At 59.0% G+C, this 16,364-nt stretch overlaps 2 protein-coding genes across 4 annotated transcripts in view; one reads left to right on the top strand and one right to left on the bottom strand.

Annotated features, from left to right (window-relative positions):
• Positions 1–483: 483 nt before the first annotated feature.
• The window catches only part of ETNK2 (ethanolamine kinase 2), a 19,747-nt gene continuing 3,866 nt past the window's right edge, over positions 484–16,364 (top strand). The window contains exons 1-6 of the mRNA XM_036442164.2: positions 484–892; positions 2,926–3,185; positions 5,940–6,062; positions 11,481–11,623; positions 13,010–13,093; positions 15,965–16,110. Of these exons, the coding sequence (XP_036298057.1) occupies positions 638–892; positions 2,926–3,185; positions 5,940–6,062; positions 11,481–11,623; positions 13,010–13,093; positions 15,965–16,110 (1,011 nt within the window). The 5' untranslated portion in view covers positions 484–637. The remainder of the gene's footprint in view (positions 893–2,925; positions 3,186–5,939; positions 6,063–11,480; positions 11,624–13,009; positions 13,094–15,964; positions 16,111–16,364) is intronic.
• The window catches only part of SOX13 (SRY-box transcription factor 13), a 26,622-nt gene continuing 19,027 nt past the window's right edge, over positions 8,770–16,364 (bottom strand). For 2 of the 3 annotated variants that reach the window (XM_036442159.2, XM_045583002.1), the window contains exon 15: positions 8,770–8,784. The gene's annotated coding sequence lies outside the window, so the exon portion shown is untranslated. Of the gene's footprint in view, positions 8,785–15,233; positions 15,250–16,364 lie in introns of those variants that run through there. The other variant, XM_036442161.2, reaches the window with a different exon arrangement.

The following is a 16,364-nucleotide window of genomic DNA, read 5'->3' as shown; positions in this document are numbered from 1 at the left end:
TGCCCCAGAGAGAGAGAGAGAGGCGGCTCCAGCCGAATTAGGAAGCCACCCTACCGCCTCGAAAGCAAAGGACCAAGCCCTGGGTGGAGGCGGGGGTGCCCCAGGGTGCGGGGGAGATGGGCCCCAGCCGCAGGCCCTCCAGGCGCCCCGCCCCCCAGTCAAGGCCACGGCCACGGCCCCGCCCCCGTCCCTGCGTCAATGCTGCAGCCCCGCCCCGCGCTCCAGGTAGTGGCGGCCCAGGGCTGCTGGTAGCGCCTCCGGGTCCGGGCCGCGCGGGGCGGAGGAGGAGGCGGAGGGAGCGGAGGAGGAGGGGACGGACGGGGCGGAGGGGGCGGAGGGGGCGGAGGGAGAAGGCGAAGGGAGGGGGCGAAGGGGCGGAAGGAGGGGGCGTGCCCGCGGCCCCCGCCCCCCGCCCCGCGCCCGCCCGTGATGTCACCGCCGCGGCCGGCCCCGGCGGCGTCCCCGGGGCGGCTCGGGGCGGCGGGCTGCGCGGAGGCGGACGCGGCGGCGGGCAGGGGCTCCCGGGGCATGGCCTGACCCCGGCCCCTCCCCGCCTGCGCCGCCCCCGCCGGCCCCCCTCCGCCCGGCCCGGCCTGGCCCGCGTGCGCGCGGCGGCTCCGAGGGGGCGGCCCCGGGAATGGCTGCGCCCCCTCCGGCGCCAGTGCCGCGCGCGCCCTTTTACCTGCGGGGGCCGGCGCCCGGCCCGCAGTGCCCATGGGGCATGGAGGAGGGCGCGACGGCCGGCGCGCGCTGCCGGGAGCCCCCGGGCCCCCCGCGGGCGGCCGTCCCCTGCTTCGCGGTCTCCGTGCACCCGGACGACATCCTGCCCGGCGCCCTGCGCCTCATCCGCGAGCTGCGGCCGCAGTGGAAGCCCGAGCAAGTTCGGACCAAGGTACCCGAGCGAGCGGGGGTGCGGGCGTCGATCCGGGCATCCCTATGGGCGTGGGGCCCAGGGGGCGCGGCGCTGAGCAGGAGGGTGGTGTTGCATGTATGTTTGCATGTATGTTTCCTGATCCGTCTGCCTCTTGCGCCCTCCACTCCCCTCTCCACTCGGGCTGGAGGGCGTGCACCCCGGAGGTCCACCTGTCCACTGTCAGTGTGCAGCACGGGCCCCACCCCCTGTCGCAGTGCTGCCCCGGGCTGCCCCCGGCTGCCCACCTCTGCCCCTGGCTGCCCACCGCTGCCCCCGGCTGCCCACCGCTGCCCCTGGCTGCCCACCGATGCCCCTGGCTGCCCGAGCGTGTACCAAGCGGGTTGTGAAGCCTGCGGGCAGGGACTTTTCAGGAACCCCACACTCACACACCATACTGCCCCTCTGCACCATGTGGTGGTAGCAAAGCCTCCAGGCTCTGCGGGTCTGGGATTCAGCTGGCCACTGCGCTGTGTGGGAGTCCTCCCCATCTCCCCTGGCCCAGGCTCAGCCACCCACCACACACACACACACACACACACACACACACACACAGCGCCTCCCACACCCAAATGAACACATGCGCAGGGAGTCTCTGGCTGATACCCCAGCTGACCTGTGTCCTCTGAAAAAAAAAAATGTGTCGCCTGCCCACCCTCCCATCCCTCTGGGAGATGCTTGGGGGGTGGCCCTGGGCAGGCTGGAGGCACCTGCAGCTTGTGCTGGAGCGGCTCCTCCTCTGGGAGGTCCTGGACCGAGTGTGGAAGCTCACAGACCCCTCCTAGGAGACGGGTGGGGAGGTGGCATTTTCAAAACAAAAGATCTCCTTTGGAGGATGAGGGCCAAAGCATCAGGCAGGCCCCAGTTACTGCCACTACCGGCCTAGCATGCTACCTGCCAGTCCCTCCCTCTTAGGACCTCAGTTTCCCCGCCCAGAATTGGTTCAGAGGTCCTCTACAAGGCCCCTCTCAGCACTGCCACTGTGCCCTGTAAACTCCATGGTTCCTTCCTCCTTGTCAGCCCCTTGGGGAGCCTGGTCTCCCCCTCGGGGTCGATGGTTTCTTCTGGTGTGGAACGCAGAGGCCCTAAGGAGCTCTGAGCACCCAAGCCCTGGGGTGGGTGCCACCCTCAAGACCCTGGATGGGCAGGAGGGACAGCAAAACGCCCTGTGCCTACGGGCAGGGAGAGTTGACCCAGTGGGGATGGACTTGTCCTGGGCGCTCAGACCAGAGTGAGTCCCCCGTGTCTCCTCTGCCGCATGCTGGTCAGTGGGGGCTTCCCTCGGGGCCAGGGCGGAGGAGGAAGGAGAGGAGGGGGCTTCTAACCCTCAAGGGGTGTGCAGACTCCCCACACAAACAAACCCAGCCCTGGAGGTAGACGCGGGGTGCCTGGCCTGAGCCAGAGCTGCCACTTTTTGGGTAAATATCTGTGTTTTCCAATGGCTGCGACCCACAGGTTGAGAACCGCTGCTGTAGAGCCTAAGACCATCGGAAAACACAGATGTTTCCATTACGATTCATTAACTGTAGCAACATGACAGTTATGAAGTCGCAATGAGAATAAATGTATGGTTGGGGGTCACCGCCGCAGGAGGAAACGTATTAAAGGGCCGCGGCATCGGGAATCCTGTTCCGGATTCCGAGGGGCAACAGCAAAGCCCCCCTGGGGAGTAGGCCAAACAGCTCCTTTGCTCCCTCGCCTGCTGCAGTTAACCCCAAGGTAGTGTCTGGCCCTGTTTGCAGGGAACCCCTGTCAGGCCTTTGAAGGACTTGGAAGGAGGGAATCTAAGAGCCTCACCCTCCACTCCAGGGCTCCTGGCTGCTGAGGCCCCAGCAGATCCCCCAGAGTTGTGATTTGCCACTGCTCTAACCCATCCCAGGCGTTGGGGGGTGCTGAGCTCTGTGGTAAAGGAGTTTGAAGGACGGGGTTCTGTGTGGTCGGGCACGCTGGGCGGCCGTGGGGCAAGAGGAGACGCCCTGCCCCAGGCACCCCGTGCTGCCCTCTCCCCGTGCCAGCGCTTCACCGACGGCATCACCAACAAGCTGGTGGCCTGCTACGTGGAGGAGGACATGCGGGACTGCGTGCTGGTCCGGGTGTACGGGGAGCGGACGGAGCTGCTGGTGGACCGGGAGAGCGAGGTCAGGAACTTCCAGCTGCTGCGAGCCCACGGCTGCGCCCCCAAACTCTACTGCACCTTCCAGAATGGGCTGTGCTATGAGTACATGCGGGGCGTGGCCCTGGGGCCTGAGCACATCCGGGAGCCCCGGCTCTTCAGGTGAGGAGGGCGGGCGCTCGGGGTCCTGGCCATCTCCATGCTCTCTCAGGCCTCGGGCTTTGGAAGCCCTGGCCAGCTTCCACGGGTAGCGTGGCATCCGTGAACAAGGCATAAGATCTGAGAACTCCCTGAAATTGCATGGAAAAGGGGTGTGTGTGTGTGTGTGTGTGTGCATTGCTGTGCAAAGAGGGGCGATCGCTTTGTGTAGGTTTGCAGTGGGGTCTGCTAGGAGTTCTCAGGGGAGGCGCTGGAGAACGTGGGTGAACGTGGGACCAAACCAAGCGCCTGGGATCCTCGTCCTGGTCCATGGACGTGTCTCAGCCTTGGAAATGAAATCCGAGCCAAATCCCAGCCCCTCAGGGAGTTGAGCCCCTCCCCTCCTGCCATGAGCTCAGTATTGGGGGGAGCAGGGGTTCGTAGCCCAGAGAGACGCCATCCCTCCCACACTGTGAGCTCCTTTCAGATGTCCTGACAAAGTGGGAACCCGGGTTCGGGGAGCTGCTGAGCTTCCAGAGCCTCACAGAACCCCACAGGCCCCAGGGAGCCAGTCCTGGGAAATGCCTACATCTAGAGGACCCTCGGGCCCTAGGGCTGTGGGGCCTGGTGCAGTCTCCTCTGTGCGGGGCAGGATCCACCGTCCTCCCTCCAGTGCTGCGGCCATGTGCAGGGCACTCAGACCAGAGTGAGTGCCCAGGTGACGCTGGGGAGAGTGGCACAGGGGCCTGCCCAGGACCCATGGGCTCTGTCCTGTCCCACCCTGTTCCGGATTCCGAGGGGCAACAGCAAAGCCCCCCTGGGGAGTAGGCCAAACAGCTCCTTTGCTCCCTCGCCTGCTGCAGTTAACCCCAAGGTAGTGTCCCTGGCCCTGTTTGCAGGGAACCCCTGTCAGGCCTTTGAAGGACTTGGAAGGAGGGAATCTAAGAGCCTCACCCTCCACTCCAGGGCTCCTGGCTGCTGAGGCCCCAGCAGATCCCCCGGAGTTGTGATTTGCCGCTGTGTGTTTGTGTCTGGGTTTGGGGGATGTGCCAGCCCACTTAAGGGACATCTCAGGCTCCCCGCTGAGCAGCGGTACATGCACCCAGGCCGGAGAGGGAGGTCTGGGCAGGGCAGAGGGTGTGGAGCCCTGTCCTGCTATCCCACCCGCTCCTCCCAGCTCCAATACTGGCAGGTCCTTGCCACTCCGGGTCTCACCGCCCCTGTGCGTCTGACACCGTCACTCCCCCTCTCATGGAAATGATTACCATTGTCAGGAAGAGGAGGGTGGATTAGGGTCCAATAATAAGAACTTGACATTCATTAGGGGGGAAAAGCCAAAAATTGAGCGAAGTGTGGGAGGTAGCCCTTCCTGAATCCTTTTCCCAGGACAGATCATTCTCTCCCTGGGATAAAGGCGGGTCCAGGAGGGAAGGCGGGGGTGGGGAGGGGGAGAACGTTGGGGGCCACTTCACCTCGTGGCCTTGAGTCCCACCTCCCAGCCTGGGCCTGCTGAGGCTTTGCAGCATCAAGATGCTGCGCGCTGAGGTTCACTCCCATTGCTATTCCAGGCAGCATCCCTATTGATATTCAAGGAAACGCTCAGCTCATGTTCCATTCGGAATCCTCCTCTGGGGGGGAGGCCTGGGTCTCAGGTCTGTTTCTCGCCTCGCCCAGGCCATGCCCTGGGCTCCCTCCTCTTCCCAGGCCTCCAGCCTTCGTCTCTCACCCACTCAGCTGCTGCCACGCCCCCGCCCTGTAGGAGGTGGGAGCCTTGGGGGCTTCCAGAGCCCCAGAGTGGCCCGTTGTCCTGCTGGGAAATGGCCCTGCCCCTTCCCAGGACCCTTAAAGGGGCGGGCGTGGGTGTCCCTGGACAGCTCAGCAACAAGGTTTCCAACAGTCAGTGCCTTTGTTGTCTTTCCCAGATTATTGTTGGAGCAACAGGCAGAGGTAGAGGAAGCTCGGATGTTGGAGGCTTGACAGCGGGCGGGGGGTGGGGCTGCAGAGGGGGAGCTGGCCCAGGCCTAGGGGAGCCCAGCCGGGACCCAGGTCTCAGGCGCTGATGGGTCCTTATCAAGCCCCCCCACCCCCCTCTGACCGTCAGCCCTCCACCCACCTCCGCCCTGGGGCAGCCGCCTTCCCCGGAGCTGCCTTCTCCGCTCCCCACCGCCCCTCCTTCCCTCCGGGGACCTTGGATAATGTCCACGGGAGAACTTGAAAATAGAACGCTGGTTTGTTTTGCGTCCTTGGCACCCAGCCGCCAGCATCAACTCCCTGCCCCAGAGAGGGGCTGCCCGGGGCCCGCCTGCGTCCCTCCCCACCTTGGCCAGGCTGATAAGAGGCGGGCCTTCCTCCCCGCCTGGCATGACCGCCCTCCCCCCCAATCCCTTGGTGCCCTGCGTTCACTTCCCCCTGAGGGTCAGAGTCCGGGGGGGGGGGGGGGGGACACTGCCCCCATCCCCAGGGACCCTTCTGCCCTCAGGGCCTGCTGTGGGTACGTGACCTTGGGGTGGGGCAGGGTCACTGGCCAAGTAGCCAACAGCCCACTGCTTTGCCCTTCTGCTAGGCCAGCTCTAGTTCTGGAAAAGGACCTGCTAGGCCAAAGGCCAATCTCCTTTCCATGCCTCCGCTGAGGTGTAGAGAGAGCTCTGGAAAGATATGTAATAGCCCCAGCAGACTCTGCCCTCTGGCCAGCCCCCTCCTGGACACTGTAGGGCCTCTTTCCGGTCAGGAGGGGCTGATAGTCTACCCTTCCTGTGTGTTTTTTGTTTTCTGCTGTAGGCTAATCGCCTTGGAAATGGCAAAGATCCACACCATCCACACCAACGGCAGCCTGCCCAAGCCCACCCTCTGGCACAAGATGCACACCTATTTCACCCTTGTGAAGAACGAGGTCAACCCCAGGTACAGAGATCGGGGAGGGTTCGAGGCTGCCACCGTCTCCTCCGCCTTCATGTGATCCTGCTCCCCGTTCCTTTGCTCCACCCCACCCCGCAGGAGGGTTCGTGGTTTCAGTCCCGATCGCTGAGCCTCTGTTGCCAAGGAGAGTGGGGCCAATTGAGAAACCTGAGGACCTTCAATCCACAGTTTTAGACCATGCTTGTGCTTCTTTCTTCTTTTTTTGATCCTCACCCGAGGATGTGTTGTTTCTTTCATTGATTCTACAGAGAGAGGAGGTATGGGGGAGAGAGAAACATCTATCGGCTGCCTCCTGCATGCAGCCTGACCAAGGGTCGAACCTAAGACCCTTCAATGCACGAGATAGTCCTGTAAGCACTGAGCAACACCGGCCAGGGCTGCTTATTCCTTCTGGAGCCTGCTGGGTGTGGCAGGGCCTGGGGTCAGAGACAGTGTCTTCCATTTTACTTAAAGGGCCTTTAGGCTCAGAGCTCAGTTTTGCCCAGTGTCAGGGCTACTTGAGCTGCCTTCTATTATAGATAGCCCAGGAGGGAAGCCAGCCTCAGGGAGAGCGGTGAGGCTGTTGCAGCCAGTCAGAAGCCAGCCCCTCCAGCCAGTCAGAAGCCGGCCCCTCCAGCCAGTCAGAAGCCGGCCCCTCCAGCCAGTCAGAAGTCAGCCCCTCCAGCCAGTCAGAAGTGAGCTCATCAGCTGAGAAGGTCTTGGGACATCAAGACTCCTGCTGCTTGTCCGGATGCCTCTCATCCCCTCGGTGCCCCAGCCCCACCCCTGCCTGGCAACCTCACTTTCCACCTTATTCCGACTGACAGCTTGCTGTTTCCTCTCTGCTCTTTTCATCACTGTAACAGCATCTTTCCCCAGATAAGACAGGACTCCCAGATCAGCCACCTGAGAGTCCTTCTAGCCTCAGATACCTGACTCACCCACTTACCTGAGTCAACAATGGGGGCAAGGGAGAAAGAGGGGTGTCATCCTGCCCCTTCCCCAAAAAAAGCTTGAACGCCCTTTTTTCCAGGTGTTCATGAGATGGGGGACCCAGGTCTGAGCGCAGGGTACCCCCTCCCCTCCTTGAAGATGATGAGACAATGGAATCTCTCCCGATCGCGTATCTCTGTCCCACTCACACACAGGAGGCTTTATCTGGATCCTCCCACTCAGGGAGGATCAAACACTGCGCTGGGACTATTTGTCCAGCATGGCGCATGCTCAGACCTTCTGTGTTAAGTGTTATCTCCGGGGCCAGAACTGCCTTGCCTCCTAGGACTAGAACAGCACGCAGAGAAGTGGGACCCCTGCCATCTCAGCCGACAGGACCGGAGAGCTCCCAGCCCACCACGTCCACCTGACAGATTAAGAAACTGAGACCCTGGATGAGGATAGAACTCGCCCAAGGTCATTACTTATCAGTGGCAACTCAAGGACTGGCGTCCAGGCCGATGCTCAGGCATAACCCTGGCTACTGCAGCTTCCTTTGAATCTGCGGCCACTGTGTATCCTTTGGGGGAGGGGTGTGACCTTGTCGGGAGGAGAGTCTTCTCTGGAGAAGAGCCGACCAACTCCCTTTGTTCTTGCCACAGTTTTGACCTTGGGCAAATCAGCTGGCTTAAATTTCTCGAGCCTCGTTAGGGGGTGATGCCTGCCCTGTCTTGCCCACAATACCCCAGAGCAGGCTGTGATGAGCAGCCACTCAGACAAGATGAAGCACCTGAGTTCTGTAATAACCCTCTCTCTCTCTCTCTCTCTCTCTCTCTCTCTCTCTCTCTCTCTATATATATATATATATATATATATATATATATATGTATTTAAAATATATTTTATTGAGTTTTTACAAAGAGGAAGGGAGAGAGATAGAGAGCTAGAAATGTCGATGAGGGAGAATCATCGACCAGCTGCCTCCTGCACACCCTCCACCGGGGATGTGCCCGCAACCATGTACTTGCCCCTGACCGGAATCGAACCCGGGACCCTTCAGTCCGCAGGCAGACTCTCTATCCACTGAACCAAACCGGTCTTGGCTGTAATAACCCTCTCTAATAATTTTCCTGATAAATCTGATGTAGTCCATCCTTCATTTTACAAGCACAGATTGATTGGGATTTAAAGCAAACAAAAAATACCAAGGTGGCATTGGCGCTGCCTACAGAAGCTTAGGAGCCCTCTGGGTCAAGAGGACCTGCCCCTGCAGAGCCATAGGAGGAGGCAGGGTGTGCAGTGTGTGCCAGGCGGGGGAGAACCAGGGAAGATCTTCTCGGCAGAGATGGGAAGGGAGGCACTCTGGTTGGAGGAGGTGGCCTGAGCGCAGCTTGCTGGTGGAGGTGGGGTAGACCAGTTGGCCGGAGCAGATCTTCAGGAAGGGTTGGGAGGAGTCTGGAGAATGAGAGATAGAGATAGAGATAGAGATAGAGATAGAGATAGAGATAGAGATAGAGAGAGAGAGAGAGATAGAGAGAGAGAGAGAGAGAGAGAGAGAGAGGAATGAGAGAGAGAGAGAGAGGGAGGGAGGGAGAGAGGGAGGGAGGGAGCGCGCGCGCTGTAAGGGTCCTTTGAGCTGGAGCCAAAGTGTGAGGGGGCCTTCAAGGTCAAGTTGAGGAAGGAAGATTCCATTTGGCTGGGGTGGGAAGTAATTGTGAAGGTGTTTGAGCTGGGGACTCGGGTCAGTGGTGCAGGTGGGAGTCAGGGAAGCAGGGATGCAGGGTAGGGAGACCAGCTGGAGGAGAGTTAAATGGGCAGCCTTTAGAATTAGGTGAAAGGTGAAAGTCGCTGATGGGAGGGCAGGCTAAATAGCCATCTCAGACGGTGAATAAAGAAAATTTTAATTTATTTAAGGAAAAGGGGATGGAGATGGGGCTATCCAAAGGGAGGGGCTATCCAGCACTGAGCCAAAAAGTATTGGGTCCATAGGTGACAGCAGAAATACACTTAGGACAGGGAAACAAGGAAGGGCCTAGAAGCAGCAGCAGGAGAGCCTAGGCTGGGCTGCTGGCCCAGGAACCTGCCTTGGAGACAGGTTCAGGGGGTTAGCCTGGGACGAGCTGCCGCTGCCTGTTGCTCCCCTGGTTGAGTCCTTATAGGGAAGAGGGGGGAGGGAATGGCAGGGTGTGCTCCTTGGAGGGAGAGCGCACACTGGGTCCCTCGTCCTGAGAGTATTTCTCTCTCATCCTGAGAGTCTCTCTCTCTTTCCCTCAGGTGGAAATAGTAGGGGAGGTCTCAGGGAGAGTCTGATAGAACATTCACCCGCTTTCTGGGTGTGCTTTTTTAGGTCATGGTCTCCACCGATTGGCTGGAGCCAGGGCAGGGTCATTAGTCAGTGCAGCTGGTCCTGAGGCAGCTACGTGGCACTTGTCTGGTTTTGCTGCTTTTCTGGGCCTGGAGCTGAAATGCAATGGAGGCCTGGATGTTATCTCCAGGGAGGAAAAGGTCACGACCAGTGATATGCCGGGGGAGGATAGATTACCCTGGGCGCTAGGTTCTTGTTTCCCCAGCTCTCCCCCTTGCTGGGCCTCTGGGGCTTTCAGCCCTGGTGCGTTTCTGTGCCTGGCCCATCGTCCATGCTCTCCTCCTGTCTAACCCTGGGGTTCCCAGGGTTGAGCATGTGATTCCCTTGGGTGCTTGCTCCGTGCAGGTTCTGACCCCAGATAGTGGTGGGAGGTCTCACATGAGGCTCCTGGTGATGCTGAGGCAGGGGAGCAGGGTCCACTTTGGGGGAGCACTGCCCCCCGCAGCCTCAGGGGTGGAGTGAGCCGAGGCAGAGACCCCGTGGAAATAGGGTTGCCTAGGCATCTGGGTCGGCACGGCCGTGTCCAGGGTGGCCAGGAGGATGCGGGGTTGATAACAGCTTTGGGGCTACACAAGGAGACTCAGGTAGGCCGAGTGGTGTGAGGGCAAAGATAATGCAAGCCGAGCCCTTGGAAAGTCCGGCCTTCCCTGCTCCGATCCTGAGAGCTGAGTGGATACTGGCCAGGCATCAGTCCCTTCCTCAGGAAGAACCCCAGGCCCTGTCACCTGCGCCTGCGTCCTCGGAGGGACAGGTTCAGAGAGGGATGTGAAAGTCTCCGAGATGAGACTCAAGCCCTCAGCCCCGGGGAGGAAGGTGGTGTCAGGCCTGAGGGAAGCTGCACTGGCTTGAGTCCAGGTGTTCGGGGGAGGGAAGGAGGCCAGGATCGTTCCCACGGTAACCATCTCAGTGGCCTTGGGGTGGGTAGCGTGGGGGTCAGACAGAGGTCAGGGCCTAGGCAGCAGGCATCTTGGATGTCAAAGCCATGTTTTTCAAGCCGAGACCTCGGCAAACTGAAGGAGGCCTCCTAAGTTTTATCTTTGGATGGTCTCTGTCTAAGAAAAAGGAGAATCTTAAAAAAAAAAAAAAAAAGGTAGCTTCTTAGGGAGAGCCAAGAGGGAAATGCAGGCTCTGCAGCCAAATTCCAGTGAGTGTGCGAGGGAGGGGGCCTCTCTGGCAGCCCCTCACAGGTGCCTGCGCTCCGAGGGCCTGCACAGAGCCTCGGGGCACCGGGCCCTCGTGGTTAGTGGGCCTGACCTCACTCCCATCCTTAGACAGGCTGAGGGCCGAGCTCCTTAGGGAGGATGTACAGCAGTGGTTCTCAACTGGTTAAGAACCGCTCGCGGGGTCACCTAACACCATCAGAAAACACAGATATTTACAATTCATAACAGTAGCAAAATGACAGTTATGAAGTAGCAACAAAAATAATGTTATAGTTGGGGTCACCACAACATGAGGAAACTGTATTAAAGGGTCGAGGCTTGAGGAAGGTGGAGAACCACTGATGTAGAGGGTCTAGCTGTACAGGAGACACCTGAGGCTGGAAGGAAGACTGCCCTTCCTTGAGCCTCAGTTTCCACACTGGGTTGGTCTGGAGACCGAGGATCCTCTTTAGCTTTGACCTTCTCAAAGGGTGAGGCAGTCTGCCACTCACCCATTCCCGGGGGGACATGGGGACGCCTTAGGGGCTGAGAACTCTTCCGCACATTCCAGTTTCTGGGCTGGGGCTGGGGGTGGGGGCACCCGGGGGAGCACCAGGGGGACCTCTCTCCTTCTCCCGCCCCTGCCCATCCTCTTCCTGCCCTGGAGGAGAGAGCAAACAGGAGATAGATGTGTGGAAGCAAGACGCCTGTCCCCCCGCCTCTCCCATCCGTGGTTCTGGGGGTCTCAGGGCCGTGCTGACTCCTTGGCTTGTTAGGGTGCACGGAACCTGCGCGTCCGGGGACCACGGTTCAGAGCTTCTGTGCACAGTGGCTCCTCGTCAGCTTCCCAGGCCTCTGCAGGACCCCATTCATTCACTCCTCAGCAGCAGGGCCTGTGTGTGCTGGGGGCTGGGGGGGGGGGGCAGAGGGGCAGAGGGGGCTTTGTTCCTGCCCTCAGCTGGCCCACCTCTCTCGCCCGCCCAGCCTCTCCGCAGACGTCCCCACGCTGGAGGTGCTGGAGCGGGAGCTGGCCTGGCTGAAGGAGCACCTGTCCCAGCTGGGCTCCCCTGTGGTGTTTTGTCACAACGACCTGCTCTGCAAGAACATCATCTACGACAGCACCAAAGGTACGGCTTTGTGGGCCGGGCAGCCTGCGGGGCTCTGCTCCCGAGGCTGGTCCAGGGGCAAGCACAAGGAGACCTTTCCACTGAGATCGTCAGTCCGTTTGTCGGAGAGAAATGGAAAAGGAAACAAACTCCCACTTAGAAAAGTCTGCGCCCCGAAAGGGCTCACCGGCAGGGCTTGTGGGGGTCTTTAATGTTAGGGCGCCCGAGCGATCCCCCCCACAATGCTTTGGGCTTCCTATGCCTTCTCGGCTGTTTCAAGCCTTCCTGTGGCCTGTCCTGAGCTTCCCCCAGAAACCCTTTGCTTTATTTATTATTATTATTATTATTATTATTATTACCACATTTTTCGGACCATAAGACGCTCCGGACCATAAGACGCACCAGCTTTTAGAGAAGGGAAATGAAGAAAAAAAGATTCTGAAACAAATAGTGTCCTAAAATATTTTATGTGCATTAAAACCCAACATCACAGTCATAAACACATGTAATCAACCCTGTAAAGTAAACAGCAGCATTTAGAACCATTTTAGAGCCGGGCAAGCACACAGAGACCACACAGAGCCGGGCAAGTAAAAAAACTTTTTTTTAAAGTATATGTGTAGGCTATATTTGGACCATAAGACGCAGGGACTTTTCCCCCCCACTTCTGGGGGGGAAAAAGTGCGTCTTATGGTCCGAAAAATACGGTATTTTAGATATATATTTTATTGATTTTTTACAGAGAGGAAGGGAGAGACATAGAGAGTTAGAAACATCAATCAACTGCCTCCTGCACACCCCTACTGGGGCACAAGACCTTGCCCAGGATCGAACCCAGGACCCTTCAGTCCGCAGGCCGCCACTCTATCCATTGAGCCAAACCGGCCATGGCTGCTTTATTATTTTTTAATATATTTTTTTATTTCAGAGAAAGGGACAGGGCGAGAGAGGTAGAAACAGCAATGATGAGAGAGAATCATTAATCGGCTGCCTCCTGCATGCCCCCCACTGGAGACCGAGCCAGCAAACCAGGCATGTGCCCTTGACCAGAATCGAACCTGGGACCCTCAGTCTGCAGGCCAACGCTCTAACCACTGAGCCAAACCGGCGAGGGCGGGAACCCCTTGATTTATAAGTCAGGCCCTTGACCGTGCTGAGGACAGATGTCTTTACCTGGGGAGAGCCCCAGGGGCTTGCTCTGTGAGGGCCAGCTGGAGTGGGAGGAGGGGACAGGTGGACAGAGGGACAGGCAGAAGGAAGCAGCTGAAGAATGCTGCTGAAGAGGTTGGGCGAGGCCATCTGGCTGCCAGGCCCGCACGGGAGTTAGTGAACTCCGCACGTCTGCGGCAGCCTGACCGGGCCTGTCCGGGTCTCCAGGGCCAACCTCAGTGCTTCTCTGCCTCGCAGGTCACGTACGGTTCATCGACTACGAATACGCCGGCTACAACTACCAAGCTTTTGACATTGGCAACCATTTCAACGAGTTTGCAGGTGAGAAGGGCGTTGCTCTCTGGCCTTTGTCCAGCATTCCCTCTGATTGATGGATGGCCAGGTCAGGGAGAGGTGAGAGGGGTCCCGTACTTGGGGGGTGGAGCCTAGACAGCTCCCGTTCCCCGAAATATCCCAGCTCGGGGCCGGGAAGTGGATGGGGAGACACAGGCTGGCTTGGAGAGCTCCCAGTCTCCTGGGGGAGGCAGGGCCCCCCTGCCCAGAGCGCACCTGCTGGCCAGTCTGGCAGCTTGGTACAAAGTAGGAAGACATGCCCACGTGTGTGTCTCATGTCAGTACTGCAAAGGATCCCTGAGGATCCCTGACTTGGCATGTGACTTCAAAAAAGACCCCTCCCTCTGGGTACATGATCTTTTGCCAGCGGGGCCGGCACAGGACAACCTCAGCCTCTCCTCACCCCCTGCCCACGCTCCTTTCTGCCCAGTGCAACCTGCAGGTGAGGTTGTGGATGAGGGCCCAGCAGGCAGGTGGGGAGCAGAGCCAGCTGGGAGCAGCTGCTTGCCTGGGAGCATGATGGGAAGACCCTCCTTGCAGCCGGTTAAAGTCTGTGCTCGGCAGCGTGGCTCCTCCACTTGGAATCCTGGCTCTGGTGCTTGCTGCCTGACCCTGGCCTCCTCTGTGCCTCTGTAAACCGGAGATAAAATACTAGAAACGGCGTCGTAGTATCGACATGAGACACACAAGCTCGACACATACTAAGCAGGTACTAGCCCTGTCTGCTGATACAGGGCGGGAAGCCTTCTGCAGCCCGGAGACTGGAGCAGGGCTGGATGGTGGATCCGGAAATGGTTCCTAGGATAAGGTGACCAGACGTCCCGCTTTTGGCGGGACAGTTTCAATTTTTAACAATTTGTCCTGCATCTCAAGGCATTTTTAAAACACTTTCTAAGAATCGGGACTTTTTTAAAACGCCGCGGGACAAATTGTTAAAAATCGGGACGTCTGGTCACCTTATCCTAGGAGCAGGCAGCCTGTACATAGAATCAGTGTATAAGGGAGCAGGGCGGTTGTTCCCAGCTTGAGAGCCTGTTAAAAATAATTCTGTGGGGCGAAAAGCTAGCCACTGGCACTGGGGCTGGAGGGGCACCCCAGGATGGCAGGGTGAGGCGCTCAGCAGCCCCTGAGGCTTAGGATAGCCTCACCTGGCCCAGCCTCAGCCACTCTGCAGCCCAATCGAGGCCAATCATGACCCTCTGGAACCCCAGCCGACCAGGTCTGTTGGTCTATCACCGTGGTCGGCAAACTGTGGCTCTTGAGCCACATGCAGCTCTTTGGCCCCTTGAGTGTGGCTTTTCCACAAAATACCACGGCCTGGGCGAGTCTATTTTGCAGAAGTGGCGTTAGAAGAAGTTTAAGTTGAAAAAATGTGGCTCTCCAAAGAAATTTCAATCGTTGTACTGTGGATATTTGGCTCTGTGGACTAATGAGTTTGCCTACCACAGGTCTGACAAGTACTAATTATACCTGAGGGTAAGACTCTCGGGAACCAGAGGCTCAGCTGGGCCGAGCAGCTGAACTGTGGGGGTTGGCACTAGCTGAGGCTGGCATCCGCAGGGCACGGGGCCTCTGCATGCTCAGCTGCCAGGCCACTGACCTTTCCAGAAGGGATCATTCTAAAGCGTGTTAAGCCCTTCTCACCCAACACACAGAGCGAAGTCCAGCTGGAATTTCTCCAAAGGGGCAGATTGCATCCTGCTCCTAAGCATGAAGGAGGAGGACTGAGCAGGGGGGAGGGAGGAGGGTCAGGGATGAGATTGGGAGCTGGGGAGAGGGCCCTCCAGGCTTCGTGGGAACAAGGGGTCTGTCTGTTCTGGGAGCTGAAAATCCGAGTTCCCATCCTGAACCACCTCTAACCGGCTGCCTGACCTTGAGCAAAGGGTCTTCTCTCTGGGCCTCAGTTTCTACATCTGCACAAGGAGGTTCTTTCTAGCCCTACTCTTGGGGCCCTGGGCGACTGAGTGTGTTTCTCCAGAAACCTCAGGGAAGCTTGGAAAGGAGAGGAGAGGGAGGACGAGGCTGGGGAAGGTGTTACAGGCCTAGTTCTGTCTAAAACCCAGGCCTCTGCCACTGGGCCCAGGATGTGCCCAGGTGCTGGGCTGGCAGCTTGAGGACTCCGCGGACCAGAGGGATGGAGGCCACTGAGTCCTGGCTGTTCCCCAGTCTGGAGAAGTGGGTGGGGGCAGGGGCCTTGGAGGCTGCTGTGATCACTCCAGGTGATGTCTAAGCAGCCAGCCCTCAGGAAGCAGCGTCTGCGTCACCCGGAGCCTTCGTTTGCAATGGAGAGATTTGGGCCCATGAGAGGAAAGGGCTGGTCCGAGGTTAACTGGAGGTCAGCATCGCACCTAGGACAACCGAGCCCTGACTCAGTGCTGTGCCCCATATCTCTATATGGCATCATGTTATGTAGGGAATGGGGGAGACAGCGGTGCTCAAGGGGTCCCCATCACTCCCAGGACTAGCCCTTGCTCCTCAGCCAATCTGCTCCTCTCAGCACCCCAGCTGGGGTAGGACTCGACCTTCTACACCACATGTGTCAAACACAAGGCCCGCGGGCCAAATCCGTCCCGCCAGGCCTTGCAGTGTGGCCCGCACCGCGCTGTCATCACTGCACTCCGCTGCGTTTCCATCACAATGACAGTTTATGACTGTTCAGTAAACCATTCGGCCCGCGATTTAGGCTGGATTTTAGATTTTGGCCCCTTCTCTGATTGAGTTCGACACCCCTATTCTACACATTGCAGCTGACAGCAGGCTGCCTTGCTAGGCCCCGCCCCGCGAAGCAGGGGCACCTGGGCTGGAGGAGGCCCCAATGGGCCATCTCGCAGACAAATCTGAGGTGCCGCCTCCCACCAGGTGTGAATGAAGTCGATTACTGCCTCTACCCTGCGAGGGAGACCCAGCTGCAGTGGCTGCGCTACTACCTGCAGGCCCAGAAGGGGATGGCCGTGACCGCCAGCGAGGTGCAGCGGCTCTACGTGCAGGTCAACAAGTTTGCCCTGGTGAGTGCGTGTGGCTTCGTGGCCGGCAGGAGCAGGGCAGGGCAGAGCCAGGAGGTGGGACGAGGGACCCACCCCCAGCTCCTGCCTCTGGCATCCTATGGTGGAGGAGGAAGCAGACAGAGCCCGGGAACCCCACCCTAGAGGTGAGACCTAGGGAGAGCCATCTTGGGCACCCCCATCATACGAAGGTGCCCTGCTCCCTGTTTCCCCCTCCCCCTCAAGTCTAGGTTCCCCCTTTCCTGGGAAACTACTTC

The sequence above is a fragment of the Pipistrellus kuhlii genome, unplaced genomic scaffold, assembly GCF_014108245.1.
Source record: "Pipistrellus kuhlii isolate mPipKuh1 unplaced genomic scaffold, mPipKuh1.p scaffold_m20_p_18, whole genome shotgun sequence".
NCBI classification, from domain to species: domain Eukaryota; kingdom Metazoa; phylum Chordata; class Mammalia; order Chiroptera; family Vespertilionidae; genus Pipistrellus; species Pipistrellus kuhlii.
The sequence above is the reverse complement of the archived record's forward strand: the minus strand, read 5'-3'. Positions and strand labels throughout refer to the sequence as shown.